At 42.1% G+C, this 27,190-nt stretch overlaps 2 protein-coding genes across 2 annotated transcripts; one reads left to right on the forward strand and one right to left on the reverse strand.

Annotated features, from left to right (window-relative positions):
- The first annotated feature begins 1,753 nt into the window (after positions 1-1,753).
- LOC106582509 (tubulin alpha chain) lies at positions 1,754-11,842 on the forward strand. Its single transcript, XM_014165678.3, has 4 exons — positions 1,754-2,043; positions 8,328-8,550; positions 8,733-8,881; positions 10,484-11,842. The coding sequence occupies exons 1-4, from the start codon at positions 2,041-2,043 to the stop codon at positions 11,456-11,458; spliced, it is 1,350 nt and encodes a 449-aa protein (XP_014021153.2). The 5' UTR covers positions 1,754-2,040; the 3' UTR covers positions 11,459-11,842.
- An 11,911-nt stretch (positions 11,843-23,753) lies between these two features.
- Positions 23,754-26,432, reverse strand: LOC106582520 (homeobox protein Hox-D4a). Its single transcript, XM_014165694.3, has 3 exons — positions 25,556-26,432; positions 24,426-24,586; positions 23,754-24,167 (listed from the first exon to the last, which is right to left on the reverse strand). Exons 1-3 carry the CDS (start codon positions 25,968-25,970, stop codon positions 23,784-23,786), a joined length of 960 nt encoding a protein of 319 aa, XP_014021169.1. The 5' UTR covers positions 25,971-26,432; the 3' UTR covers positions 23,754-23,783.
- Between the last annotated feature and the right edge of the window lie 758 nt (positions 26,433-27,190).

Here is a 27,190-nt window from a genome sequence, read left to right on the forward strand (position 1 = left end):
TTCTCTGAGGGATAACACCCCTGTTCTCTGAGAGATAACTCCCCTGTTCTCTGAGGGATAACAGACGTTGAGGAAAGTAACAGAACATGGCCTACGTTGGTTCTGGGACCTCAATAGGTGTTAGTTACAGATCATTGAAAGGATGAAACACAATAGCTGCTCAGATTGACTTCCCTAAACAACCTGCGTAGCTAGAACCTGAAGTACCGACGTTAGACATTATCTCGCTCTGTATCTCGCTCTGTGTCTCGCTCTGTATCTCGCTCTGTGTCTCGCTCTGTGTCTCGCTCTGTGTCTCGCTCTGTGTCTCGTTCTGTATCTCGTTCTGTGTCTCGCTCTGTATCTCGCTCTGTATCTCGCTCTGTGTCTCGCTCTGTATCTCGCTCTGTATCTCGCTCTGTGTCTCGCTCTGTGTCTCGCTCTGTGTCTCGTTCTGTGTCTCGTTCTGTGTCTCGCTCTGTATCTCGCTCTGTAATTCATCATCCGATCCACTAAAGAGGTTAAAACATCCCTGTTCTCTGAGGGATAACACCCCTGTTCTCTGAGGGATAACACCCCTGTTCTCTGAGGGATAACACCCCTGTTCTCTGAGGGATAACACCCCTGTTCTCTGAGGGATAACACCCCTGTTCTCTGAGGGATAACACCCCTGTTCTCTGAGGGATAACACCCCTGTTCTCTGAGGGATAACACCTCTGTTCTCTGAGGGATAACACCCCTGTTCTCTGAGGGATATCACCCCTGTTCTCTGAGGGATAACACCCCTGTTCTCTGAGGGATAACACCCCTGTTCTCTGAGGGATAACACCCCTGTTCTCTGAGGGATAACACCCCTGTTCTCTGAGGGATAACTCCCCTGTTCTTTGAGAGATAACACCCCTGTTCTCTGAGGGATAACACCCCTGTTCTCTGAGGGATAACTCCCGTTCTCTGAGAGATAACACCCCTGTTCTCTGAGGGATAACACCCCTGTTCTCTGAGGGATAACTCCCGTTCTCTGAGAGATAACACCCCTGTTCTCTGAGAGATAACTCCTGTTCTCTGAGAGATAACACCCCTGTTCTCTGAGGGATAACAGACCTGAAAGGCTAGATGCCTTTGTTTGTCAGTTAAGAACAAATTCTTATTTACAATGACGGTCTACACCGGCCTACACCCAGACATTTGTGCGCCGCCCTATGGGACTCCCAATCACAGCCAATTGTGATACAGCCTGGATTCGAACCAGGGTGTCTGTAGTGACTCCTCAAGCACGGAGATGCAATGCCTTAAACCGCTGTGCCACTCGGGATCCTATATAGTTTAACCCTTTCATTCAAATCAGATGACAAAAGGCTGCTGAGTGGTGTTAAACGCATTCGTTCTGCATACCACTGATGTGACGTGAACTCAGTGACACAGGACAGGTGTTAAGTCTTTCTAACGTCTCCACTACTGTACATTAGGTTACAGTGCCACCTACTGGTTACAGATGATCATATTAGAGCTGCAACATGTCGCCGCTTGGTGTATGTGACGTTTGCTAGGTGGAAATGTTAGGAGAAAATAGCCCATTCACATCAGAGTATAGAGGCTATAGAAAAATAATACGAGTATCTCAAACCAAGTTCGCTGCTGGAGAGGTTACCACCCAAGGGAGATACATCTCAAATTGTAATCAGCATTAATGTACCAGCTCAGCAGAAATGCCTGCAAAGTTTGAGCACAAACTTCTCCCCCCCCCCCCCCAAAAAAAAAAAAATCTCACTCCTAGGCTAAAAATGACGCAGCATATTCTACCTGTGCCAGTAGCCTACGGACGGACAATTTGCGCATACTAATAAAATACACGGCAGCAGGAGGAGGGATCCATTCCATGACGCCACTACATTGAATATAGCGTGATTAGCAGCTCCACCTCACCGGGCATAACTTATTACTCACGGAGACCACATTAAACGGCCGCTGCGAGAAGTCCAACATATTCCTCTACAATACAGCGACCTCGTCTGACAGTATTTTCTCCGTTTTAGTCGAGAGACTGATACTGCAAAAAGCACAATGGTGAGTGGTTTTCATTTGGAATGCTGAAATTTGTGGTTCAACTATACATAAATAAATGTGTTTTTATGTTAGGCTTACATTCTTGTTTTAACTGTCTGTTTTTATTCAACATATGTTTTCTATTTTTTTTTTCATTTCATTTGCAAAAACACAATGCAATATCCTAAATTGTCTGTTCTATCGTCGTTTCTATACCACTGACCATTTAACTCGGTGTTATTTTGGATAATGGCACAGCTCCCATGCGCAGTGTTCATTCCTACCCAAAACCCCCCGACAGACGGATCAGGGGGTGCAGTGCAGTTTGTGTGCAGTATGCAACTCTAAAGAACTACAGTGACGCATCGAAAAGAAACCATTACTGTCACTGAAAGGAAGAATGTCATATACATTCAGTGTAGCGAACATTTGAATTTACAATTTGAAATGCATTCATCATGCTTATGCATTGAATCATTCTGTTCTGGGAAGATGTTTATTCAAACCCTTAAACATATATATATATATATATATATATATATATATATATATATATATATCCTATTAGAACTGACCTAGAACAAACTGTAATTGCAGATATTAATTACGATTAACTATACAGTAGTGTCAAATACTCTCTTACTATCTAGTCTTCTCTTACTAATGAAGAGTGAGTGAGTGAGTGAGTGAGTGAGTGAGTTTCTCGTTTTTTCAGTCATACTATCAATAACGAACTTGCTGCAGGACAGGAATTGCAGCTTTGTGGTTGTTTCAGGGTGTGTTGAGAAATCTTAGCCTACAGGAGAGTCTACAGACTGAATGGGTAAGATACAGAGTCTACAGACTGAATGGGTAAGATACAGAGTCTACAGACTGAATGGGTAAGATACAGAGTCTACAGACTGAATGGGTAAGATACAGAGTCTACAGACTGAATGGGTAAGATACAGAGTCTACAGACTGAATGGGTAAGATACAGAGTCTACAGACTGAATGGGTAAGATACAGAGTCTACAGACTGAATAATTAAATTACAGAATCTACAGACAGAATATTTAAATTACAGAATCTACAGACAGAATCTACAGACAGAATAATTAAATTACAGAATCTACAGACAGAATATTTAAATGACAGAATCTACAGACAGAATATTTAAATGACAGAATCTACAGACAGAATATTTAAATGACAGAATCTACAGACAGAATATTTAAATGACAGAATCTACAGACAGAATATTTAAATGACAGAATCTACAGACAGAATATTTAAATGACAGAATCTACAGACAGAATATTTAAATGACAGAATCTACAGACAGAATATTTAAATGACAGAATCTACAGACAGAATATTTAAATGACAGAATCTACAGACAGAATATTTAAATGACAGAATCTACAGACAGAATCTACAGACAGAATATTTAAATTACAGAATATATAGACAGAATATTTAAATTACAGAATCTACAGACAGAATATTTAAATTACAGAATCTACAGACAGAATAGTTAAATGACAGAATCTACAGACAGAATATTTAAATTACAGAATCTACAGACAGAATATTTAAATTACAGAATCTACAGACAGAATATTTAAATTACAGAATCTACAGACAGAATATTTAAATTACAGAATCTACAGACAGAATATTTAAATTACAGAATCTACAGACAGAGTCTACAGACAGAATATTTAAATTACAGAATCTACAGACAGAATATTTAAATTACAGAATCTACAGACAGAATAGTTCAATTACAGAATCTACAGACAGAATATTTAAATTACAGAATCTACAGACAGAATAGTTCAATTACAGAATCTACAGACAGAATATTTAAATTACAGAATCTACAGACAGAATATTTAAATGACAGAATCTACAGACAGAATAGTTCAATTACAAGAATCTACAGACAGAAAACAGTTAAATTACAGAATCTAAGATGTAATGAAGAAGCAATACCACACACACACTTTAAAATAGTACTTTATCTAGTACTTTAACTAGTACTTCAAAGTTTGATAGAGTTTGGTTTCCATCTATGAAATGTCTAGCTTGATTTTTGGTGGTGACTGCCTGGTGATTACAGCAAGTTCAGGAGTGAGTAAAAGTCAGGTTAATGAGACTGAGGGTTCCCCAGAAATAGCAGCCAGCTGGGCCCCTGACCTGGCAAGTGTTGCCCAAACTTGGTGATCATCTCCCCTCCAGTAGGCCCCTGTCCATCACTCAGTCTCCAGGGGGCCAGCTAGAATGGGGCAGGTTTAAAAATAGTCTGTGACTAGGGCAGAGGGAATTATCACCAATCCCTAGTGGAGACAAGGATTCATACTTTTAGGACCAGTTTCCCAGATCAAGATTACACCTATTAATGGACTAAAAAGCATGCTCAGTTGTGAATCTCCCATCGAAAAAGCTTCTTAGTCCAGGACTAGGTTTAATCAGTATCTGTCTGGGAAAGTGATCTTTAGATGGTAGTGTGCCTGTGTGTGTCTGAATTAGGCCCTTAAACTGGGTGCATCAGGAGTCAAGTGCCTCTGTGTCTGAATTAGGCCTATAAACTGAGTGTATCAGGAGTCAAGGCCCAATACATCACTGACTCATTGTCACACAGACTTAAGTCAGAAATTACTTAGTGTTATCCTGCCGTGTTCTTGTCTGTTCTCGTAGATAATTGTAGGGTATTTTGAGTTTTCTGGCTTCAGCAGCTGCTGCTGATGAGGCAGAGGCCACATAGGGACTGAAGGCCTAGTTATCTCTCCTTGAGAAAATTATGGTTGTGTCTGAAATGGCAGCCTACCCTATAGTGTCATATATGGCAGCCTATCCCCATATAGTGTCTGAAATGGCAGCCTATCCCCTATATAGTGTCTGAAATGGCAGCCTATCCCCATATAGTGTCTCAAATGGCAGCCTATCCCCATATAGTGTCTGAAATGGCAGCCTATCCCCTATATAGTGTCTGAAATGTCAGCCTATCCCCTATATAGTGTCTCAAATGGCAGCCTATCCCCTATATAGTGTCTGAAATGGCAGCCTATCCCCTATATAGTGCACTACGTTTTACCAGCACCTTATGGGCCCTGGTCAAAAGTAGTGCACAAATAGGGAATAAGGTGCCATTTGTGACGCAGCCATAGTTGTCCTGGATGGAACTGCAGAGCTGAGCCTAAAGACTGACCTTGCAGTTTTGAAATGCAGTCAGAGAGAGGAGAGGATGACAGTTATTTCAGTAAGTTCTTGGCTGGTCGTTATTTCTGCAGCAGGCAGCAATTTCTATCTCAACTCCTCTTCTCTCCTGCTGCTGGTCGTTATCTCTGCAGCAGGCAGCCATTTCTATCTCCTCTTCTCTCCTGCTGCTGGTCGTTATCTCTGCAGCAGGCAGCCATTTCTGTCTCAACTCCTTTTGTTTGTCAAGGCTCAGAATACCATAGGATAACATACTGTGTGTTTCAATATAGTGCACTATTAGGGCGTACACACTGTATGACTGACAGACTACCCTGTCTTGTAATGAACCTGTCTGGCCACCTAGACGTCAACAGATTCTGTCAGTTTGGACTCAGTCACCTTTGTAAAGTAAACACTACTACTGTGATTCATTCCAGTAATATCTTTCCTTATATTTCTCATGCAACAAATAGATACGTAGAGTACCGTATGAGCAACATATGATAACTGGAAAACAACAATGTGCCCATAATGTAGACATTCATTGGCTGTGGTTCAATGTGGCGTAGTACTGAAGCAGGACTTTCCCATAGTAGCAGTATGAAATGTAAGCATTTCCTTCACTCCTCAGTCATTTCCTGCAATTTCTTAGCGATGAATGATTAACCAGTGGAAGCAATTAAAAATGAAAACCACTTTTCTGAACTAATATTCATACCAAAAAATGTGAGGGTCCATACACAGATCGACTACATAGCTCCACATCAATAGTACACAAGTGTTTTATATCCTTCACTACACAATTAGATAGAACATGGTTAACTAGCTACGTTACGTTACCCTTGCAACGTTACGTTACGTTAGCTACGTTACGCTAGCTACGTTACCCTAGCTACGTTATGCTAGCTACGTTATGCTAGCTACGTTACGCTAGCTACGTTACGTTCAGCTGTATTGCCGAAAAAACATCTTCAATCAATGCTTTAGCTAGATTCTTTACATCCTCTGGGTTTTACAAGATGACAGCCTGGTTTGCTTGTTTGCTCAGAAGTCCCTAAAACATGAAACAACACAAATTACAATTCATACAAATGTGGAAAGCCCATATCTCAAGATAAATGTATAGCTAGTCAGATTACAGATGTAACTCTATTCTACATCAAGTAGCTCATGCAACCAGAACATTTTGATTTAAAAAAACAAATTAAAAAAAAAAAACTTATGTAACAGCGGGGACTGTGAAGCAACACAAACATTGGCACAGACACATACACACACACACGATAACACACTCACAATACATACCCATGGCTTTAGTACTGTAGATATGTGGTAGTGGTGGAGTAGGGGCCTGAGGGCACACAGTGTGTTGTGAATGTATTGTAATGTTTTAAAATTGTATAAACTGCCTTAATTTTGCTGGACCCCAGGAAGAGTAGCTGCTGCTTTGGCAGGAACTAATGGGGATCCATAATAAACCCCAGGAAGAGTAGCTGCTGCTTTGGCAGGAACTAATGGGGATCCATTATAAATACAATCACATAGCTTGTTAAATAGCGTTTTTCTTAAACTAACTTTGACAAAAAAAAGCATAATCGTTAGTCTCTACATTAACTAATATATTCCTCTTAACTGTACATTTTTGTTGCATGTTGCATGATTCGTTATGAAGTTATAATTACTTATATTGGCTTCCATCCTAGTATTCTTTTCCCCAGCCATTATTCTTGAAGCAACTCTCCAGGGTTGGGTCGCAGAGCATCATGGGAGTTTTGGGAAACACTGGATAGAAAGTCTGCATCTCGATTCACTTCGTTTGGAGCGCCAACTAGATGGACTTAAAAGGCACTACACCTCGCTCAAACTTTAATTAGGATACCACTACGACTCGATGGGGCCTGAGGGATTGCGCAAAACGGGGGTGATTGGGATTGAGCCAAATCTGCTTAGGGAGAGGCTAATTCAAACAAGGTATAAGAAGGCAAATATACTGTACGTTGAATGATGGCTCCCTTACAAGAGGCCTGTTGTACCCATAGAAGAGTAGCAAAGGGTAGCTACCCTCCTCCTCCTGTAGAGTGACTTAAACATGAGTTACAACAACAGCTGCAGCAACTGTCTGTCTTCTCTCTCTCTCTCTCTACCCTCTCTCTCTCTCTCTCTCTCTCTCTCTCTCTAACCCTCTCTCTCTCTCTCTCTCTAACCCTCTCTCTCTCTCTCTACCCCTCTCTCTCTCTCTCTACCCCTCTCTCTCTCTGCCCTCTCTCTCTCTCTCTCTCTCTACCCCTCTCTCTCTCTCTCTCTACCCCTCTCTCTCTCTCTCTCTCTCTCTCTCTCTCTCCTCTCTCTCTCTCTCTCTCTCTCCCTATTTGTTACCTTCTCTTTCTGATTCTCTGTTTCCACCTAGTGGGGACTACATTAAAATCTCCAGGATGACCCAAAACTAATCATCATATGGGTATATACACTGAGTATATACCAACAATTAGGAACAACTCCCTAATATGGACTCTACAAGGTGTTCGAAAGCGTTCCACAGGGATGCTGACCCATGTTGACTCCAATGCTTCCCACAGTTGTGTCAAGTGTTGCTGGATGTCCTTTGGGTGGTGGACCGTTCTTGATACACACAGGAAACTGTTGAGTGTGGAAAACCCAGCACCGATGCAGTTATTGACACAAACCGGTGTGCCTGTCACCTACTACCATACCCTGTTCAAAGGCACTTAAATCTTTTGTCTTGCCCATTCACCCTCTGAATGGAACACATACACAATCCATGTCTCAATTGTCTCAAGTCTTAAAAATCATTTTTTAACCTGTCTCTTCCCATTCATCTACACTGATTTGAAGTGGATTTAACAAGTGACATCAATAAGGGATCATAGGTTTCACCTAGATTCACCTGGTCAGTCTATGTCATGCAAAGGGCAGGTGTTCTTAATGTTTTGTACACTCAGTGTATCATAATCATTTACACACATGGTGTCACACAGACGATACACATCTGAATTGTTGGACCTCTTAGACCCCACTGTAATATCCTCCATGTGGTCAGGTGTTATCACTGTCTACTTCATTCACATTGTCTCTTCTCCTTCTCTCCCCGTCTCTCTCAACAGCGTGAGTGTATCTCTGTTCACGTGGGCCAGGCTGGAGTCCAGATGGGTAACACCTGTTGGGAGCTGTACTGCCTGGAGCATGGGATCCAGCCAGATGGACAGATGCCCAGTGACAAGCCCACAGGTAACCTCGACGACTCCTTCACCACCTTCTTCAGCGCCACGGGCACCGGGAAGTACGTGCCACGCGCCATCTTCGTCGACCTGGAACCCACCGTTATCGGTAAGTTGTTGTCTTTTTACAGAAACTTTTATCCTTTAAAAAACATTTCAACATTTACAACGCACCTACTGAAGCAAATCTCAGATGTGCCAGTGCATTCAATTTCTAAATGTGTACAGACATCATCCACTGGTATCTGGTCCTCTCTCCATATAGAAAAATACTGTTTTCTTTTTCTCCAGATGAGGTGAGGACAGGTACCTATCGCCAGCTGTTCCACCCTGAGCAGCTCATCTCAGGCAAGGAGGATGCTGCCAACAACTACGCCCGCGGTCACTACACCATCGGCAAGGAGATCATTGACTCCGTCCTGGACAGAATCCGTAAACTGGTAAGAATGCTTGAAGAATGAATTGTTGACAATTATGACAATTAGAGACATGATATGATAAACAAGAAGCTTTTCTTGTAACCCATAACCCCCGTAACCCTCGTAACCCATAACCCTCGTAACCCATTACCCTCGTAACCCGTAACCCATAACCCCCATAACCCCCGTAACCCATAACCCTCGTAACCCATAACCCCCATAACCCCCGTAACCCATAACCCTCGTAACCCATAACCCTCGTAACCCGTAACCCCCATAACCCCCGTAACCCATAACCCCCATAACTCTCGTAACCCATAACCCCCATAACCCCCGTAACCCATAACCCTCGTAACCCTGCGTTATTCCCAATATCAATTGATAACGGTTGAACCATCAAAATGAATGAAAAGGGGGAGAGAATAGACAGCCTTGTGGTACACCACTGTCGATGTTATACTGAACTAAATTACAAACGCAACATTTAAATTCAAAGATTTTACTGAGTTACAGTTCATATAAGGAAATCAGTTAGGCCCTAATCTATGGATTTCACATGACTGGGAACACAGATACCTTTAAAAAAAAATAAAAGGTAGGGGCATGGATCAGAAAACCAGTCAGTATCTGGTGTGACCACCATTTGCCTCATGCAGCGCGACACATCTCCTTCGCATAGAGTCGATCAGGTTGTTAATTGGCCTGTGGAATGTTGTCTCACACCTCTTCAATGGCTGTGCGAAGTTGCTGGATATTGGCGGGAACTGGAACACGCTGTCGTACACGTCGATCCAGAGCATCCCACACATGCTCAATGGGTGACATGCCTGGTGAGTATGCAGGCCATGGAAGAACTGGGACATTTTCAGCTTCCAGGAATTGTGTACAGATCCTTGAGACATGGTTGTTGTGCATTATCATGCTGAAACATGAGGTGATAGCGGTGGATGAATGGCACAACAATGGACCTCAGGATCTCATCACGGTATCTCTGTGCATTCAAATTGCCATCGATAAAATGCAATTGTGTTCGTTGTCTGTAGCTTATGCCTGCCCATATCATAACCCCACCGCCACCATGGGGCACTCTGTTCACAACATTGACATCAGCAAACCGTTCACCCACACGACGCCGTACACATGGTCTGCGGTTGTGAGGCCGGTTGGACATACTGGCACATTTTTCTAAAACGACGTTGGAGGCGGCTTGTGGTAGAGAAATTAACATTCAATTCTCTGGCAACAGCTCTCGTGGACATTTCTGCAGGCATTTTAGGGTGGCCTTCTATTGTTCCCAGCACCAGGTGTACCTGTGTAATGATCATGCTGTTTAATCAGCTTCTTGATATGCGACACCTGTCAGGTGGATGAATTATGTTGGCAAAGGATAAATGCTCACTAACAGGGACGTAATGACATTTGTGAAAAACATTTGAGGGAAATAAGCTTTTTGCGCTTATGCAACATTTCTGTGATGTTTTATTTTAGCTCATGAAACATGGGACCAACACTTTACATGTTGCGTTTTATATTTTGGTTCAGTGTAATTGCCCCTAAATTCATAGTGTCTGATAGGCTGTGTTGATGTGCTGGTCTGATAGGCTGTGTTGATGTCTCCCTCAGGCTGACCAGTGCACTGGGCTTCAGGGATTCTTGGTCTTCCACAGCTTCGGAGGAGGCACTGGCTCTGGTTTCACCTCCCTGCTGATGGAACGTCTGTCTGTCGACTTCGGCAAGAAGTCTAAGCTTGAATTTGCCATCTATCCAGCTCCCCAGGTGTCCACAGCTGTAGTGGAGCCCTACAACTCCATCCTGACCACTCACACCACCCTGGAACACTCTGACTGTGCCTTCATGGTGGACAATGAGGCTATCTATGACATCTGCCGTAGGAACCTTGACATTGAGCGTCCCTCATACACCAACCTCAACAGGCTGATCAGTCAGATCGTCTCCTCCATCACAGCCTCCCTGCGTTTCGATGGAGCCCTGAATGTTGATCTGACAGAGTTCCAGACCAACTTGGTGCCCTACCCCCGTATCCACTTCCCTCTGGCCACCTATGCCCCAGTCATCTCCGCTGAGAAGGCCTATCACGAGCAGCTGTCAGTGGCTGAGATCACCAATGCCTGCTTCGAACCGGCCAATCAGATGGTGAAATGTGACCCTCGTCACGGCAAATACATGGCCTGCTGTCTCCTGTACCGTGGCGACGTTGTTCCCAAGGATGTCAATGTGGCAATAGCTGCCATCAAAACCAAGAGGAGTATCCAGTTTGTGGACTGGTGTCCCACTGGCTTCAAGGTGGGTATCAACTACCAGCCCCCTACGGTGGTTCCTGGAGGAGACCTGGCCAAGGTCCAGAGGGCTGTGTGCATGCTGAGTAACACCACAGCCATCGCTGAGGCCTGGGCTCGTCTGGACCACAAGTTTGACCTGATGTATGCCAAGAGAGCCTTCGTGCACTGGTACGTTGGTGAGGGCATGGAGGAGGGAGAGTTCTCTGAGGCCAGAGAAGACATGGCAGCCCTGGAGAAGGATTATGAAGAGGTGGGCATCGACTCGTTTGAGGAGGAAGAAGAAGGAGAAGAGTATTAAACAACGAATTTGCTGGTTTGGTTCCGGAAAAAAATGAATGTTACGAGTCCAAAGGAGCCTTCAAATATTTTGGTTATTGTATCTTAATTATTAAACAGTATTTAATTTGTATGTTGTTGACACTGAATTTAATATCCATATCATGAAATTCCACATCTTAGACAATTTAGAAATGAAAAATTGCTGTAACACTGAAAAGTTACCCTTTTTCTTTGATTTGAAGAATACTGTTGCCTTGCCAATGTTTTCCTTTTTTTTACTGAGTTATTCTAAATCAATGTTTTATTGAAGGCTAAAGCAGAAGTTGTACAGGAACATGCTAGTTTTTATAATGAGGCCCACGTCAATAATGTCCAAGCTCAATAAAGTTATCCTCAAAATAAATCGCTTTATTCTTCTTTATTCATACCCTACTACACCATGACTTGATTAGATGTTGCAATTAGAGTGTTTTACTGTAGCAAAGGCTTTAAATGACCGGCAAGGATACTTTATGAATGAATACAGTTGGCTAAATGCTAATTAGCCCCTAGTATATTATCCTACTGCACCAGTATTCTGGCTTTTTGAATACTGCTATCAATCTTGGATTTATTAACTCATCTCAGCCTTCATAAATGTGGAGGATTTATGTTTGGGGCTAATTAGATCATTCGATATCCACTTGGCTGCTTCAGAGCGAAGTGGTATCGCATAAAGGTGGCCGCATACTAGATGTGGTTTATTCCAAGTGAACGTATGCCTCGCATACTCCATTAAAAGACATTCGCTTGAAAAACAAGAAAAAGCGGCAATATTTTACGTGGAAAAAGCTGGTAATACTGCAGAGGAAGTCTTAGTCGATCAATTTTTACATCTAGGATGTTCGGTGCTGTATTTCTCAAGTGAATTTTTTTTTTGCTTGAAAACTAGTTTCTCGTTGAATGACAAGAAAGACTTAATTGAAGAATCACATCCATATTTCCCCACTCCTACTAGGAGTAACACTGTTGACCAATCACAGATGAAAGGGTGTAGACTTCGGCTACTGAACTTCGACTTGACTCAAGAAAAAATGTGTTGTGCAAACAGCAAGGGGGGGGAAAAAACCTTGCAGAACACCAAAACAAACCAAAACGTTGTTATAATATGTGGTCTCGTTGACTAGACGTAACATAGTAACTGTAAATCCGGGACACTCAAATTAGTATCATAGGTTACGTTTGGTATGGTTACTTAACATACAAGGTTACTTAAGTTAAGGCAAAAACAAATACAAGAGTGAATACAAGTTAGTGTGGTAGCCTTCTGTTGCCTATCCCTACACAAGGGGCTATCAACAGGGATGTAGCTGTGGTTGGTCGAGGTGGACGGGTGGGCGTATAACGCTAACATCTAGCAACCCTCCTTTTGTTTGTGCCTTAACTTAAGTAACCTTGTATGTTATGTACTTTTTTGCTACTTTGCAACTACTTAGCATGTTAGCTAATCGTTCCCCTAACCTTAACGCTTTTAACTAACCCTTCCCCTATCCCTAACCTTAACCCTTAACCCCTAGAGCTAGCTAATGTTAGCATTAGCCACAACAAATTGTAATTTTAACATATCATACATTTTGCAAAGTCGTAACATACTGTGCGTTTAGCAAATACGTATCATATTGTACGAATTGTAATATGTAACATATCATACGAAATGGATGATGGACATCCACAAATGAATACATACCATACGAAACGTAACATATCATACTAAATGGAGTGTCTTGGATTTACGTACAGAATAATACAAAATGCTCTGAGACCACGTTGTGATATGGGGTATCAGTCTACTCAGTGTCACCCACAGAAAACAACCTTGAAGAGTGTACTTAGCTTTGTATGCGGTGAAGTTGTCCTGTCCCCTCAGCAGAAAAACACCCCCAAAGCATAATGTTTCCACCTCCATGTTTGACGGTGGGGATGGTGTCTTGGGGTCATAGGCAGCATTCCTCCTCCTCCAAACACGGCGAGTTGAGTTGATGCCAAAGAGCTCCATTTTGGTCTCATCTGACCACAACACTTTCACCCAGTTGTCCTCTGAATCATTCAAATGTTCATTGGCACACTTCAGACGGGCATGTATATGTGCTTTCTTGAGCAGGGGGACCTTGCGGGCGCTGCATGATTTCAGTCCTTCACGGCGTAGTTGTTTTCTTGGTGACTATGGTCCCAGCTGCCTTGAGATCATTGACAAGATCCTCCCGTGTAGTTCTGGGCTGATTCCTCACCGTTCTCATGATCATTGCAACTCCACGAGGTGAGATCTTGCATGGAACCCCAGGCCGAGGGAGATTGACAGTTCTTTTGTGTTTCTTCCATTTGCGAATAATCGCACCAACTGTTGTCACCTTCTCACCAAGCTGCTTGGCGATGGTCTTGTAGCCCATTCCAGCCTTGTGTAGATCTACAATCTTGTCCCTGACATCCTTGGAGAGCTCTTTGGTCTTGGCCATGGTGGAGAGTTTGGAATCTGATTGATTGATTGCTTCTGTGGACAGGTGTCTTTTATACAGGTAACAAGCTGAGAATAGGAGCACTCCCTTTAAGAGTGTGCTCCTTATCTCAGCTCGTTACCTGTATAAAAGACACCTGGGAGCCAGAAATCTTTCTGATTGAGAGGGCGTCTAATACTTATTTCCCTCATTAAAATGCAAATCAATTTATAACATTTTTGACATGCGTTTTTCTGGATTTTTTTGTTGTTATTGTCTCTCACTGTTCAAATAAACCTACCGTTAAAATTATAGACTGATAATTTCTTTGTCAGTGGGCAAACGTACAAAATCAGCAGGGGTTGAAATACTTTTTTCCCTCACTGTATGTGCTACACATTATTGCTTCGGCATTGATCAACCAATGGTGTGTTAGACCCCACCCACATGCATTTGCTTAACATCCCCTCATTATCAGGAAGAAATACGGAAAAATAAATAAATGAAGAAATAATATAAACTAATAAAATCAAAAGAAAGTGGGGTTAATTATTTATATATTTATTTACAGATGTCAATTTATTGATTTATTCCTGTATTTATTTATTTGTGCATTTATTTATTTATTCACTTATTTTCTAATTACGGCAGGTTTGGTCCTCCATACAGATCAACATGTTGCTGTAGTTTATATAAGTTTTCTTTATAATGTTGACCACCATATCACACCCTTACAAACTGAAATCATACGTGTGTAGATTGCACAATTAGCGAGAAAGAGCCTCAAATATCACATAGATTTTTATATCCACTGAATACATGAATGGCGGTTCCTGTTTCAGTCATGTTTTTTTTGTCACATTTGTATTGGCTCAAACAAAAACACCATAATGATTGATTTTCAACAGAGCCTCTGCCTCCCACAATCCAAGCGACGAAGTTGACGAAGCGCAACTGTAGAAACGTGCAGTCGACTGCAGTCAAAACTTCATGACCTTTGATCACATGGTTTTTGTAAAGTTCATGCAGTCGACATGTAGGCGCAAATCGGAGAATTTGTATCACCATAATGCAACACTCTAACAATGGGATTCGAAGTCCACAAAGGGGCCGGCGGACTGTCAAGCTCCCGCCTATTCCTCTCCATAGATGGCGGGGATACATCTCGTTATTTGAATATATTTTGAATATTCGATGAGGGGTGTCGACATCAATGGCGAGTGAGATGCTATGCATGTGCGTCACACTGAGTGTACAAAATATTATGAACACCTGCTCTTTTCCATGATATAAAGCTATGACACCTTATTGATGTCACTTGTTAAATCCACTTCAATCAGTGTAGATGAAGGGGAAGAGACAGATTAAAGGAGGATTTTTTTAATTCTTGAGACAATTGAGACATGGATTGTATATGTGTGCCATTCAGAGGGTGAATGGACAAAGACAAAATATTTTTGGTGCCTTTGAACGGGGTATGGTAGTAGGTACCTGGCACACCGTTTTGTGTCAAGAACTGCAACGCTGCTGGATTTTTCAGGTTCAACAGTTTACCGTGTGTATCAAGAATGGTCCACAACCCAAACGACATCCAGCCACACTTGGCACAACTGTGGGAATCATTGGAGTCAACATGGGCCGGTATCTCTGTGGAACGCTTTCGACACCTTGTAGAGTCCATGGCCCTGACGAATTGAGGCTGTTCTGAGTGCAAAAGAGAGGGGGTGCATCTCAATATTATGAATGTGTTCCTAATTGTTTGTTAGACTCGGTGTATAGCAGTACACTCATAACCTAAGCATCATGAAACTTCTATTAGACAAAATACACCCAACTTGGTCTCAGAACATTTCATATTATTGTGTACGTAAATCCGAGACACTCCATTTAGTATGATATGTTACATTTGGTATGGTTACATAAGACGGATGGTTGCTTAAAGATACAATAGGTAACTTTTTGGGTGACCAGCCCAAATTCACATAGAAATGTGTTATAGATCATTCATTCTCATTGAAAGCAAGTCTAAGAAGCAGTAGATCGGTTCTATGTACACTATTTCTATGCTTTCCGTGCTTAAATGTTGTTTTTGCATCTTTTCCTTTCAGTTTTGTACACTAGCTTCAAACAGCTAAAAATACGATAATTTTTAGTGATGGAAAATAGATTGTACAATGCTTCTCTACACAATGACTGCTTGTTATGTCACACAAATTAAAACTAGGGTAATTTAGTTAAAACTTTCGCAACCAGGAAATGCCAGAGCGATTTCTGCATAGTGCATCTTTAAGGGAAACACAAAAGCATTGTGGTTGGTCAGGGTGGATGTATAACGCGAACATCTAGCAACCCAATGGTTGTGAGTTTCAATCTCGTCACAGACAACTTTAGTATTTTAGTTAATTAGCAACTTTTCAACTACTTAACTACATTTTAGCTACTTTGCAACTACCTAGCATGTTTGCTAACTCTTCCAATAACCCTTAACAATTTTAGCTAATCCTTCACCTTGTCCGAGAGAGATTTACACGGTTATCAAAACGTCACGCCAGCGTAAGCCCACACGAAACACAGCCCTTATTTTAAGTGTTTCTAAAATCCCCAATGGGAAAAATAAATGGTGGAAAAACAATTGGAACTATTTCCCTGTTTGACCGCTAGGTTTTATGGGTATTATGACACCTCCACTGTGGGGCTTTATTTCGGAAGGGGAGGGGACCAGTAGGACCAGTAGGGGCCAGTAGCTTGCAAAGAGAGAAGGTGGAGCACCTTGTTCTGGTTTCGCTCTTCGTTCTAGCAGTTCTTAATCTCTTCTCTTTACATGTATGTGCCCAGAATTTAATTGAGCAGCTGACCAATTACATAAGATTTAAAATTAACAGAGATTACGTTGGTAGGTACAGGAGGGGTTTAGGATTTTCCCCCGGCTGCTTTTATCCACTTAAGGTAGATGTAGCATTGTAATAATTCCACTAGAGGCCAGTAATACCATGCTACTACCATACTATAGTCTAATTGTTACATGTTGCCTACACTGTGGTCACTCTTCTCTGGTAAACCTTACCTTTCCATCGCTGGTTGTATTGAATCTCATCAACTCCATCCACAAGATGAATATTAGGGGAGGATGTTTGCGCTATGCGACTTTTCCTATATTGGGGCTCCCGAGTGGTGCAGCAGTCGAAGGCACTGTATCTCAGTGCTAGTAGGCGTCACTACAGACACCCTGGTTCGATTCCAGGCTGTATCACAACCGGCCGTGATTGGGTTGTCCCATTGGGAGGCGCACAATTGGCCCAGAGTCGCCTGGGTTAGGGTTTGTTCTCAACTGACTTGCCTGGTTAAATAAATAAATAAATAAATGTATTAATGCAAAGTGAAATACTAATGATGTAGGAAGCACATGGAATCGCAACACATCTTAAGAAGCGGTGCCTTGTGCTGTTTCTCCACTCTAATTGGCTAGTACACCCCCATTTGTTTCACTACATATAAAACAATTAGCAGAGATGATTCTAGTCCTCTCGCTAGAATCACAGTCACATTGTACCTACACTGTAAAAAGTGGTACGACGCTGTTGTTCATCTGAAGTGTGTTTTACTGATGGAAAAACAGAAAAATTACACTTTTAGTTCATTCAACCTATTCTATTCAATTTGTCTGAAATCCAATAAGGAATTTGACAGATCAATGAGAAAAACATTTATTGAATGAAACCTAATTTGCAACTCAGCATGCAACCGATCAAAAGAGTTGGGGCGTGGCTTATTGGGGGGGGCGTGGCTTTAACCTTGTTATTTTTTGGCCACCCATGAGAGTGAATGTCATTCCAGTTCATCTATTTTTTTTTTCCTCACTTTGATGGTTTAACTTCAACACTGCCAGCATTGAGTCTGTGATGTAACTTTCATAAGTGTATGTGCTACTTAAGAGCCTGATTAAAACTTCCATTGCTGAGGGGAACAAAAATTCGTTATTAAATCCTGGCTAATAAATATGAAGGTTTTATGTGAAGAATACATTTTAAGTCATTTTTTCATGTTTTTTTAAATATCATAATTTCTTGACTTACAGGGAATTGATTTTGTTGCTTGTAATCCAATTGAAGACATTTGGATAAGTAATTCCAAAGGGAAAAATCTACTTGGAAAAAGATGAAAAAATGTTTTGTATTTACATGAAATATTAGTTTATATTTATGTTACTAAATAGGTTCAACTTCAGTGTTTAAAGTAATAGGTTGCAACTTGAAATATAGGTTTGGTAAGTATTAAAATATAACAGTTGGAATTGAATCATATATTTGTTTTCAACAAATTGAGAAAACATAATATATTTACTTGTATTTACTAGTTGAAGTAATTTTTTTTAGGATGATACAGTCTTTTTTTGTGTGTAATCAATCTCCACGGCCTCACCAACATACACACCCCTTACTACAGCCTGGAGTAGGGTATGGCCAGCCATAAACCTCAGTACACACACACATGCACACGCACACAATTTTTCTGTTTCTCTCTGTCTTCAACCAGTGGAATAATTCATCTTTAATAAATATTTTTCCCCAGTCATGCCCTCATATAACCAATACCCGTTCTCTATCCCCTGAGACCCATATTCATTACATAGGAACCTTATTTATTTTTTAGATTATCTCATCATTAAACTGTTAAACTAGTATGTCCTTCCAAGCCATCCTTCATGTTGACTGTAATAAACCCTCCCTCATGTTGACTGTAATAAACCCTCCCTCATCTTGACTGTAATAAACCCTCCCTCATGTTGACTGTAATAAACCCTCCCTCATGTTGACTGTAATAAACCCTCCCTCATGTTGACTGTAATAAACCCTCCTTCATGTTGACTGTAATAAACCCTCCCTCATGTTGACTGTAATAAACCCTCCTTCATGTTGACTGTAATAAACCCTCTCTCATGTTGACTGTAATAAACCCTCCTTCATGTTGACTGTAATAAACCCTCTCTCATGTTGACTGTAATAAACCCTCCTTCATGTTGACTGTAATAAACCCTCCTTCATGTTGACTGTAATAAACCCTCCTTCATGTTGACTGTAATAAACCCTCCCTCATGTTGACTGTAATAAACCCTCCTTCATGTTGACTGTAATAAACCCTCTCTCATGTTGACTGTAATAAACCCTCCTTCATGTTGACTGTAATAAACCCTCCTCCATGTTGACTGTAATAAACCCTCCTTCATGTTGACTGTAATAAACCCTCCCTCATGTTGACTGTAATAAACCCTCCTTCATGTTGACTGTAATAAACCCTCTCTCATGTTGACTGTAATAAACCCTCCTTCATGTTGACTGTAATAAACCCTCCTTCATGTTGACTGTAATAAACCCTCTCTCATGTTGACTGTAATAAACCCTCCTTCATGTTGACTGTAATAAACCCTCCTTCATGTTGACTGTAATAAACCCTCCTTCATGTTGACTGTAATAAACCCTCCCTCATGTTGACTGTAATAAACCCTCCTTCATGTTGACTGTAATAAACCCTCCCTCATGTTGACTGTAATAAACCCTCCTCCATGTTGACTGTAATAAACCCTCCTTCATGTTGACTGTAATAAACCCTCCCTCATGTTGACTGTAATAAACCCTCCTTCATGTTGACTGTAATAAACCATCCCTCATGTTGACTGTAATAAATCCTCTCTCATGTTGACTGTAATAAACCATCCCTCATGTTGACTGTAATAAACCATCCCTCATGTTGACTGTAATAAACCATCCCTCATGTTGACTGTAATAAACCATCCCTCATGTTGACTGTAATAAACCATCCCTCATGTTGACTGTAATAAACCCTCCTTCATGTTGACTGTAATAAACCCTCCCTCATGTTGACTGTAATAAACCCTCCTTCATGTTGACTGTAATAAACCATCCCTCATGTTGACTGTAATAAATCCTCTCTCATGTTGACTGTAATAAACCATCCCTCATGTTGACTGTAATAAACCATCCCTCATGTTGACTGTAATAAACCATCCCTCATGTTGACTGTAATAAACCATCCCTCATGTTGACTGTAATAAACCCTCCCTCCTGTTGACTGTAATAAACCCTCCCTCCTGTTGACTGTAATAAACCCTCCTTCATGTTGACTGTAATAAACCCTCCCTTATGTTGACTGTAATAAACCCTCCTTCATAGAGTGTTGCATTATGGGTCAGCATTGAGTGCCTCTGATCACAGTGTTGCATTATGGGTCAGCATTGAGTGTCTCTGATCACACTGTTGCATTATGGGTCAGCATTGAGTGCCTCTGATCACAGTGTTGCATTATGGGTCAGCATTGAGTGTCTCTGATCACACTGTTGCATTATGGGTCAGCGTTGAGTGCCTCTGATCACAGTGTTGCCGTGGGCATCTTAATCACCACCAAGAAGGTGTGATGAGGGAGCAGAATGAGCACCAGAAGTGTGTCCCAAATGGCACCGTACGTAGTGCACGACGTTGGCGCCCTATACCCTACGTAGTGCACGTCGTTGGCGCCCTATACCCTACGTAGTGCACGACGTTCGACCAGAGCAATGGCAACTTGTTACCTACATAGAGTACTAGACCCTGTTACGTTCCCCAGCGAGGAACCAGAAGAAGTGTTGCTCATACAGAAATGGGAACTAACAAAGAGTCCAGGACAACAACCAAAATTAAACAGGTGAGGTTTTGGATAAACACATAATGGGGGGGGTGTGTGCACTGTGAGTTGCCAAGCAACAACACCTTGAGTTAAGACACCTAGCATGAGCACCCACTACATTTACCCAAGAAGAGGACATTTCAAATGTCTTGTTTTGAGGGGGGGGGTTTTCCCCGATACTGACGATTGTGATTAGCGATGGTTTGTTTTATGATGCTTATGTTTTTTGATCAGTAATAAAATATTTTTAATCAGGGTTTAGGGTGTTTGACGCCTCGCCTCTCAAAGCCTTGGAAACAGTAGAACAGTCTATTGAAATACTAACACTGTGTCACGTCCTGGCCAGTATATATAAAGTTAATTGTTTTGTAGTTTGGTCAGGGCGTGGCAGAGGGTATTTGTTTTATGTGGTTCGGGGTGGTGTGTTTGTTAAAAGGGTGTTTGGTTTAGTATTTCCGGGTTTTGGTTTATGTCTAGGTAGTTCTATGTGGAGTCTAGTGAGTGTATGTCTATGTTTGGTTAATTGGGGTTGGGACTCTCAGTTGAAGGCAGGTGTTGTCTATCTGCCTTTGATTGAGAGTCCCATATATTAGGGTGTGTTTGTGTTTGTGATTTGTGGGTGATTGTTCTGTGTTGAGCCTATGCTAGCCAGACTGTTTGTAGTTGTTCGTTCGTTCTTTTTGTTTTGTGATTTTGTACGTTCATTTTTTGAAGTTAATAAATTCTCAAGATGAGCATACACGTACCTGCTGCGTATTGGTCCTCCTTCACCGACAACAACCGTGACATCACTGGAAACACTGGTATGAAACTACTACATCAGTTATAATTGTCTGTCAATATATAGAGGTACTTACAGTTTTTTAAAAGAGACCTAAACAAACGCACTCAGTATGACGTAATATTTTAACAGTTGCATTTTTAATTGATACGGAAAACAAGCTCCACTTGATTGTGTTAAATAGAAAGGCCATGGGTTGTAATGTATACAGAGAAATAACAGGAGATTATGCAGCAGTCTCCTAACGTCGTGACACTGATATACTGTGTTCCTGTTTAATAAACATGAAGGCTTTGTCTGTCAACACACTATTTCAGGAGAACGAAATAGTCTAATTAAACGGCTCTGCTCGGGAGGGGTGGGCAGAAAGATGTCTGTGTGTGTGCAGATGGTATTACAGAAGTTCCCTCCACTTCCCCTCCTCCCTCTCTCTCTCCCTCTTTGCCTATTGACATGATAATGGGTACAAATTGATGAAGACATTTCACTCACTCTTTGACAAGAGTGTGACAGTGTGTGTGTGTGTGTGTCGCCACAGAGAAACTCTGGACAATCAGCTTCACAGCTTAATGACTATAGTGAAGTCCTGATTGACCAATTAGCTCCAATCACAGCTCACACCTCTTGGGTCATTCCACCAATTCAGTGCCTTTTGAGAAGTGTAACTTGGTCAAAATTAACTTTTGATTTCACCTCATTTTAATATTCTGTCATAAAGAGCACATGTTTAACTTCATAAAAAAAACAAGTTTTCCATCTCCATAGGTTAAATACAAAAAGAAATGACTATAGTAAGTGCCTATTAAATAATAAATTGGATACAATCTGTTTTTGTTGTGAGTTAAATAAAAGAACAATAGAGTTTGCAGTGCTGTTCAGGACTAACATAGCATGTGACTCAAAGTATGACAACACTGGGCGGATGTACGACAAAATAGCTTAGTGGATTTAAATGGACTGCTTTCACATACGCAGCCAATCAGATCAGCTCATGTGAAAAGATTCGATGTGATTGGTCAAAAGAACAATTAGTGTAAAAAAAGATGAGAATTGGGCTGCGTGTGTAAACGTAGACTTAGTATCAAGTCCTTTTTGCTCCCCTTGTTGAATGTAACGTAAATTACGATGGACAGAAAACGAATAACTACTTGTAACCACTTATTAGTGAATGTCTTCAGGCCACTGCTGAGCCGAGTAGTGGCCTACTTTAGATAACATTCTCATTCTTCACTAGTCTTGACTGTTGATGATGATACCTGCTCGTGAGTGTTGAGACATTTTTTTTTTTATAGTATTCCAAATGGCACCCTATATAGTGTACTACCTTTGACCAGAGTTCTATGGGCACAATATAGGGAATAGGAAACAGTAAACATCCCACTCTCCTCATAACCCCACCCCTCCTCTCCTGTCCCACCCCTCCTTTCCTGTCCCACCCCTCCTCTCCTGTCCCACCCCTCCTCTCCTGTCCCACCCCTCCTTTCCTGTCCCACTCTCCTCATAACCCCACCCCTCCTCTCCTGTCCCACCCCTCCTCTCCTGTCCCACCCTCCTCATAACCCCACCCCTCCTCTCCTGTCCCACCCCTCCTCTCCTGTCCCACCCCTCCTCTCCTGTCCCACCCCTCCTCTCCTGTCCCACCCCTCCTCTCCAGCCCCTCTCCTCTCCAGCCCCACCCTCCTCTCCAGCCCCACCCCACCCCTCCAGCCCCACTCTCCTCATAACCCCACCCCTCCTCTCCAGCCCCACCCCACCCCTCCTCTCCAGCCCCACTCTCCTCATAACCCCACCCCTCTCCAGCCCCACCCCACCCCTCCTCTCCAGCCCCACTCTCCTCATAACCCCACCCCTCTCCAGCCCCACCCCACCCCTCCTCTCCAGCCCCACTCTCCTCATAACCCCACCCCTCCTTTCCTGTCCCACTCTCCTCATAACCCCACCCCTCCTCTCCTGTCCCACCCCTCCTCTCCAGCCCCACTCTCCTCATAACCCCACCCCTCCTCTCCTGTCCCACTCTCCTCATAACCCCACCCCTCCTCTCCAGCCCCTCTCCTCATAACCCCACCCCTCCTCTCCTGTCCCACTCTCCTCATAACCCCACCCCTCCTCTCCAGCCCCTCTCCTCATAACCCCACCCCTCCTTTCCAGCCCCACCCCTCCTGTCCCACTCTCCTCATAACCCCACCCCTCCTCTCCTGTCCCACCCCTCCTCTCCTGTCCCACTCTCCTCATAACCCCACCCCTCCTCTCCTGTCCCACTCTCCTCATAACCCCACCCCTCCTCTCCTGTCCCACCCCAATCCTCCTCTCCTGTCCCACTCTCCTCATAACTCCACCCCTCCTCTCCTGTCCCACTCTCCTCATAACCCCACCCTCCTCTCCAGCCCCACCCCTCCTCTCCTGTCCCACTCTCCTCATAACCCCACCCCAACCCTCCTCTCCAGCCCAGGTCCACGGTCCTCTAGTTCATCTTCTGAGTAAGAACCATGAGAACTATAGCTGAGATCCGTAGCGGTGTGCCTCAGGGAATTTGTGGGGCGAGACACTAAACCCACTCTAGCTGCTAGTGTACTAGCACTTAACACATCTTCCTCTTCTGCTTCCAGATCCTCCTCATCTTCCTCCAGATCCTCCTCATCCTCTAGGGTACCAGAGTTCCGGGTATCTCCAGACCTAGTCTTGGTGCTGTTCTTCCCCCTGTGTGGGCAGTCGTATTCTCCCTGGACATGGGCTCCCTGCTCCTTGGCCTTGCGGCTCCGCTTCCACTTCATACGTCGGTTCTGGAACCAGATCTTCACCTGAACGGAACCAGAACACAAGGTCAGAAAAGAACATAACAGTCACACGAGGATAAGCATGTCAGTCAAACAACTTGCAGCTCATTTTCAGTGAGTCTGAATATATAGGACCTCTATGTGACTGAAGATGGATCTAAACTATGTATCTAAATCTTGAAGGAATATTTATTTTTGTATGGTCCCTGACACAAACTAATGAAAAATGGCAAACGATTACGCAAAAGGATTGAAAATCAGTTCAGAGATCGTCATGCTTACCTGTGTCTCTGTGAGCATGAGAGAGGTGGCCACCTCAAAGCGTTTAGGTCTGGACAGGTATTTGTTGAGTTTAAACTGGTTCTCCAGGTGTAGTAGCTGCTGACTGGTGAAGGCTGTTCTGGGCCTACGACACTTCCCCATCAGACTAGCCTGAGGAGAGGCTGGAGTGGAGACCACGAGAGAGAGGTTATCATCACATGTTAATAATAATAATACGTTTTATTCTGAATATTATGTTGACATAATTCATTTTACATGTTATCAGATTCTTCTTTATATCAATACAATTCAATGAATCAAATGTATTTTATAAAGCCCTTTTTACATCAGCAGTTGTCACAGAGCATTTTACATGTACTGGCCTAAAACCCAGCCTACATTTTTTAAATGTTATGTGTACTTATGTGGTTTTTTTTAAATTTTAATTTGTAATTTTTTTGACATTATCTTGGTCATGTGAAGTTCATTTAGCTGTTCTGTAAGGGAGGAGGATGCGACCAAGACAGAAACACTGTCCTGATGATACGTTTTGTTGGACTTTAGTTTGCAGGTGACGTGAGGACAGCGAGATATTGCTTTAGCAGGGCTATAAAACTCAGAGCCATTATATTAATGAAAATGCAATAAATGATCCCGGGATTTTATTGATGGAAGTGCACCAATTTCCCCCAGGTGTTTCTTTATTGTTAAATGTCTCGCATGGCTATGGCCTATTAATTAAAAATGTTATTTATTCAATTATAGTTTATTGTCGACTGCTTCATTTTGTAAATGATTTAAAACGAAGTTCATAATATTGAATAATTCCTAATAGCAAGATCTAAGACACGGAGCGAATATTTTAATTAACATTATAACACAATGTAGTAAATGCACACATTGTTTAATTCAATTATAAAAGTACAAATAATTAATTAAAAGGGGCAATTAATTAAAATGAAAAGCTATACCAAAATAATGCAGCAGCAATACATACATTTGGCTTAAAGCGTTAGACAACATTCTGTCGTAATACATTATTTACAAGTACTTACTTATTACACAATAAACTTCTAATATGAACAGTGACAGAGTTACTTATTTTAATTATATTCAAATAAATATAAATGGAACCCCTCCAGGCTACTTACTATCATAGTCCCCTAGTTTTGGAAGCATCATTCCGGCTCTAATCCAGTGTTCTAGAGGGAACCCAGCCATAGCTGCAGCCTGGAGGTGCTCTGGGTACTGCTGGGCATGCTGCGCAAAACCAGGGTAGGTAAAGGCAGGGTGCTGCCCCCCCAGGGCCGCGATGCGGTACATGTGGGTGGGATACATTCCATGGATGGCCCCCTGAGACAGCTGGGTGAGTCCCGGCTGGGAGAAGTTCAGTAGACCCGGTTTGTGGATCATTCCGGTCTGAATGTGGATACCGTTGTGGGTCCTCTGCGGGGATGGTGTTTCCGACGGGTGGTAAGAGACGCGGCTGTCCTCAAAACACGGTCCCGGGGAGCTGTCCCGGTGCGCCAACAGCGCGTCGATTCCAAAGTTCTTAGATTTCGCCATTGTTAGACCTTTCCTGAAACTTTTCTCCAACTCAAATTGTGCAAGTAGAATAATTGTTCTGGGTTATGTTTTTGTCGGAAATAGTTGTTCTAGGCAAAATGAAAGAACATCTTGTCCAGAGTTTTAAAACTGCTGTTACACAGAATGTTTCAGTTTTTTTCTCAATAAATGATAATAAAACGTTACGTTATCACTTCCTTGATAATATCCTTCTTTGTTGTAGTCTAATTTCTGCGGCGGTGTTTCCAGTCTGTCCTCCCTCTCCTCCTGTCCTGTCCTGTGCTAATACGTCTTCACCTGTAACTGACTAATGTTCTCACACGGCTCTGCTGGTGAAGCTCTCCAGCCCAGACTCTGATTGGCTCATCTCAGCGAACACACCGGGTTATAATGCTTTATAACTAGTTAATTACGGTCCCGTTCACACTGTACTTCTTGGACGCTCGTGGAATGGTTAGTGCTATCCGAGACCTTGGGACGTCCGTACCCTAACCCCCTACCCTAACCTGTACTTTAACAATAATCATTAACTAACTTTAACCCTTACTATAACTGTTGAATTACATTTCATTTCAGTAGGGTGACATCAGATTTGGGACGTCCCACGGATCCCGTTTAGACTTCCCCCCCAAGTGGAATTCACAAAGCGTGGAGGAAATGGTGTAGAAAAATAAACTTAATGGTCGGCAGGGTGGTGTGGCTTTACGTCTATACATACGTCTATACATAACTTTACGTCTATACATACATACATAACTTTACGTCTATACATACATAACTTTACGTCTATACATACATACATAACTTTACGTCTATACATACATACATAACTTTACGTCTATACATTTGTAGCCTAAACAAATAATAATAATATAGCCCGACAAAAAGTAATGTATCATAACCGCACAGTTATTTTATATATATATAATATATATATATTTTAATCACACAAAGCACCTGACACTATAAATAACCAAATGGTTAGAAATCTATTCGTTTTGGAAAATGAATGCTGACAACTTGAGTAGTAAATGTATCGTTGTTTCAATCGACCAACATTGTATTATATAGGTTACTCTACAAATAAACATTTGGATTGAAGATTATTTTCGAATTGGTCAACAGTTCTAGGAAGCAGCCTGAATTGGAATATAACGAGCGCAAGCCGTGAGAAAAAGCCGCTATCGTTTCTATTCTGAACCACCATTATGTATTTCTGC

The sequence above is a fragment of the Salmo salar genome, chromosome 21 (genome assembly GCF_965601325.2).
Source record: "Salmo salar chromosome 21, fSalSal1, whole genome shotgun sequence".
Taxonomy (NCBI): domain Eukaryota; kingdom Metazoa; phylum Chordata; class Actinopteri; order Salmoniformes; family Salmonidae; genus Salmo; species Salmo salar.

Coding starts and splice junctions, on each gene's coding strand:
- LOC106582509 (XM_014165678.3), top strand. Junction 8,551..8,732: donor CCTGGAACCCACCGTTATCG/GTAAGTTGTTGT, acceptor CTTTTTCTCCAG/ATGAGGTGAGGACAGGTACC. Junction 8,882..10,483: donor TGGACAGAATCCGTAAACTG/GTAAGAATGCTT, acceptor TGTCTCCCTCAG/GCTGACCAGTGCACTGGGCT.
- LOC106582520 (XM_014165694.3), bottom strand. CDS start 25,970: ATGGCGAAATCTAAGAACTTTGGAATCGACGCGCTGTTGGCGCACCGG. Junction 24,587..25,555: donor AAAACTAGGGGACTATGATA/GTAAGTAGCCTG, acceptor TCTCCACTCCAG/CCTCTCCTCAGGCTAGTCTG. Junction 24,168..24,425: donor TCATGCTCACAGAGACACAG/GTAAGCATGACG, acceptor GGTTCCGTTCAG/GTGAAGATCTGGTTCCAGAA.